We start from the raw sequence: 4,044 nt of genomic DNA, 5'->3' as shown, positions 1-4,044 counted from the left end.
TGACGAGGCTGGGACCTTCGTATGCAAACAAGGTACCCGGGGGGATCTGCCAAGCATCTTTCGAGGAGGATACCGAAAGCAATAGCGGACGGAGAAAATATGGAAAAGTGGGCGCCGGACCTATATATATAGGCTCATGCAGGAAAAAAGGCAAAGGTGTTGTCTATGCTTATTGTTGCTAATACCGGGACGTAGCCAACGGCGGAGCTATGTAGGCTCCTGGGGGCCTGTGCCCCCCTCCCTCCCAACTTGTGAAAAAAATATATCCGAGGGCTTAGAGCAAGTACAATAAGGTGATGGTGATGTAGACGGGCTGTAAGATATTAAATATTATATTCTTGCTTACTTGGAAGAGAGAGAAGAGGAGAGAAAAGAGAAGCGGGCTACTAGTTAACAGCCGGCTGCAGCACGTGCTCCTAGGTACTTTGTGAGAGAGTGGGGTGGGTCATGTATCAACAAAGTAGTACATATTTATATCTAGCTATTGTACTTGTTTGCTATAAGCTTGACTATATGTGATATGGCAACATCATCTAGCCAGCAGCTGGCTATATTATTAACCATGCTCTTACATGAGAACTTTTTTAGCTTCCCCAAAAACACGTGTATTCTACATTTCGCCCCACCCCCAATTGGTTCTGTCTAGCAGCCACTTGCTGATGCAGGCGGCATGGAAGGCATGGCCCCACTGGGGCAGTACACATGGCCTCGCCATCCGCGAACTCGGCGAGGCAGATGGCGCACTCGGGGGCCGCGGCGGCCTTCTCTTCGTTGCCCTTGCCGCTGGCGGCGGAGACGTAGGGCATGGTGGGGATGGTGCAAAGCACCGACTTCTTGACACTCATGTTGACGGCGGCACGCGCCCTGGATTCCGGGCCGCCGCACGCGCACCAGCAGGCGACGAGGCTGATGCCGAGGACGGTGATGAGCGCGCAGAGGAACGAGGCGAGGATGATGACGATGTCCCTATCGTCGGCAATGATCTGGGCGCCCGGTGTGGACACACAGTCCGCCACCGCCTGCAAGTACCTCTTGGCCACCATGGGTGTCTGCTGCAGCTGCGTCGTCCTGTCTCTATCTGCCCTGTCTCTATTGATCGACTCCAAGTCCGTTATAACAAGAGAAATAAATTAAGCAAGTGAGCCTAACTCACTTGGTTCAAAAGGGCGTGAAATTTTTGTTGTGAGGGCCAAGAGCGAAAGAAATAGTCGAAACATGCCTAATTTACCCCTAATCAACCACATGTCAAAACTAAACTCGCCTAAATCATGGCAATGTGGGATTCCTTGTTTCAGTAACCGACGCTACACATTGATGCATGCATGACATGTGTTAATGTTGATGCCAGACATGCAAACGACTGCATACCCACACACAAGCATGCATCCTCCCTCTCTCCCGTGTGATTGAGTTCTCTGAGGAGGGATGTTTTCACATGCAGAACAACACTTTCCGATTTGGCACTATTTTCACGGAAAAGGGGGAATATCTATGTCATTTTATTAGAAAATGGATGGAGTAAATAACAATGAATGGATAACACTGAGAGGAAATGGGGTAGGGGAAGCGGGAATATATATTCAGCGTGAAGGCCTCGGGATCGGGGTGGCCACATCACCAACAACCATGGCTGCATCCTCATCCTATAGCTCAAATAATGACATGGTCAAGCTCAAACCTAGAGGTGGCGGTGGAGCTCGGAGTTGGAAGGCAACGTGGGAGCACGTGTGGTCAGATGTGAAATGGACTGTGGAAGAAAAATGAATGAGGTTGGCCCAAGGCGTGATTTTTTCCATCTACATCTTTTATTGGAGATGCTCTAAAGGCATAAAGCGTGATTTTACTGGTATAATACGCAGGCAAAGCACTTTTGTACGGTGAGGCATCCATCCTAATCGGTTTATAAATTGGCTCATAACCATAAGATAATATGTGGTTCCTATTTAATTAAACATTAATGCAGCGTTAAGCGTTGCTTGCAGTAAATTGAGTTGTTAATTATTGACTATGCAACATGTAGTATAGTGGCAAGGGTACTGCAAGGCTAAACGTCTTCTCTTTAATGTCAAGAAGAAAAAAAAAAGAGGTATACACTGACAAACGGGCCTAGAAATGACCTCCACAATCCCAAGCCACCAGGAAATCATGCGAGCTTAGTAACTAGCTAGATAACTGTAAAAGAATGTTTCCCGTGTTCTCAACTAATCAAGAAGTATGCCCAAGCAAATATTCTGAAACTCAGTCTGTAAATTTATCTTTCAGGAAGAGCCCGACAGAAAAGAACAGCAGCGTATACAGAAAGAGGCTGCCAGGACCCTAACAGAGTCTCTGAGACGAGTCTCTGAGACGAGGCAAAATTGACAAATTTGACCTATGGACAAAATCAAATCACAGAATAAACTGTCCGTGAAACTATTTTACGCGGCTGACCTTTTTGTGTGACGCCCGACACGAAGGCGCTACACTACATTGTGCAACGCCTCACAGATAGGCGCTACACACCTGGCCAGCGTCGCACCCGTGTGATCCGAAAATTACTAAGTCAGTGTGCAGCGCCTGAGAGTTAGGCGCCACACTATACAGTGTAGCGCCTAGTTTCTAGGCGTTGCACAAGTGGTTGCTTCATTTTGTAGTGCAACCACTAGTGCAACGCCTGAGAGCTAGGTGCCACACTATACAGTGCAGCGCCTAGCACTTAGGCTCTGCACAATGACTTAGCAATTTTTAGGCAGTCTGGGGTACAACGCTGGCCAGACATGTAGCGCCTGTCTATGAGACGTTGCATAGTGTAGTGTGGCGCCTTCGTGTCGGGCGTCACACAAAAAAGTCGGCCGCGTGAAATAGTTTCACGGACAGTTTATTATGTGATTTGATTTCGTCAATAGGTTAAATTTGTCAATTTTACGTGAGACGATGCCTGATCGACGAAAACGTCGTGCACAACACCCGGAAAGCTCTAATGCTGCTGGGAGGGCATTTCTCCTTCTCAGGCGACCTCCTCGCCGAGGACCGGATGCTGGAGCAGGCCGGCTTCGCCGCCGACTCACCTGCCGCCGCACCCGTCACTTCCGACGCAACAGTGCAGGTACCGCGTGCAATACCGACGCATGGTTTCTGAGTTCTGACAACACTCAACTCAACGGACTGGTGTTCTCTTTGCCGTGATCAGGAGACGGAGGCGGCCGAGAACGAGGCGTGGCTGGAGCACATGACGGCTGTGCTCCTCGGCAGCGGGAGGAGGCCGTTCCTGGCGGCGCTGACCGGGTGCCTGGGCTCTCCCGACGCCGGCCTGGTGGCCGCCTGCCTGACGACGGCGGGGTGGCTGAGCCGTTCCCTAGCATCGTCGCCGCTCCGGGACACGCACACGGACATGCAGCTCGCCGCGTTCTCGGCTCTGGTCCCGCGGCTGAAGCGGTGCCTGGCCGGCGGCGCCGCCCACCTGCAGCCCCGGCACAGGGTGCTCGCCGCCGTTACGCTGCACAACTTCAGCAAAATCCCAGGTGATTATCGATCACTTATCAGCGCCTCATATCATATCAACCACGAAAACCACACGAAACTATCAAATCATTAAGCATTCATTGAGACACGACGTTGGAGCTGAACTACTCCATTGACTGATGGACATGGACTGAACTACGTGCAGACTGCACGGTCCTGCTGATGCTGCCTGGCCGACCTCGCCGAGCTGACCCGGACGGCCGGTCAACTGTACGCCGAGCTCCACGAGTGACGACGCTGACCTCGGGCCCACACGGGAGTCGCCGGGGCCGGCCTCTCGTGCTCTCCGCACGGAAGATTCAGCGGAGAAAAGTATGCGCGGGAGGGAGGCGCTGATATTCTTTCACTAGGGCGCACACGGATATGCCTGCTGGAAATTGTTCTCAACTGTTTCAGTAGCAGCTTCGTCGTCGACAGTGACAAGGGCTTAAAGGATAAGATCCAACTGTACAGTGTGATATCTTGTCTCTCCGTGGTTCTACAAAATACGTACGATGAGGCGCCGGCCGGCTGTAAATACGCAAGTTGATGCTTTAGACAGAC

At 51.3% G+C, this 4,044-nt stretch overlaps 1 protein-coding gene across 1 annotated transcript; it reads left to right on the top strand.

Annotated features, from left to right (window-relative positions):
- Nucleotides 1-2,955: 2,955 nt before the first annotated feature.
- LOC119361149 lies at nt 2,956-3,837 on the top strand. Its single transcript, XM_037626501.1, has 3 exons — nt 2,956-3,085; nt 3,170-3,500; nt 3,647-3,837. The coding sequence occupies exons 1-3, from the start codon at nt 2,960-2,962 to the stop codon at nt 3,835-3,837; spliced, it is 648 nt and encodes a 215-aa protein (XP_037482398.1). The 5' UTR covers nt 2,956-2,959.
- The last annotated feature ends 207 nt before the right edge of the window (nt 3,838-4,044 follow it).

This window comes from Triticum dicoccoides, chromosome 2B, assembly GCF_002162155.2.
Source record: "Triticum dicoccoides isolate Atlit2015 ecotype Zavitan chromosome 2B, WEW_v2.0, whole genome shotgun sequence".
In the NCBI taxonomy this organism is placed as follows: Eukaryota; Viridiplantae; Streptophyta; class Magnoliopsida; order Poales; family Poaceae; genus Triticum; species Triticum dicoccoides.
Note: the sequence above shows the minus strand (reverse complement) of the source record. Positions and strands in the feature narration are given on the sequence as shown.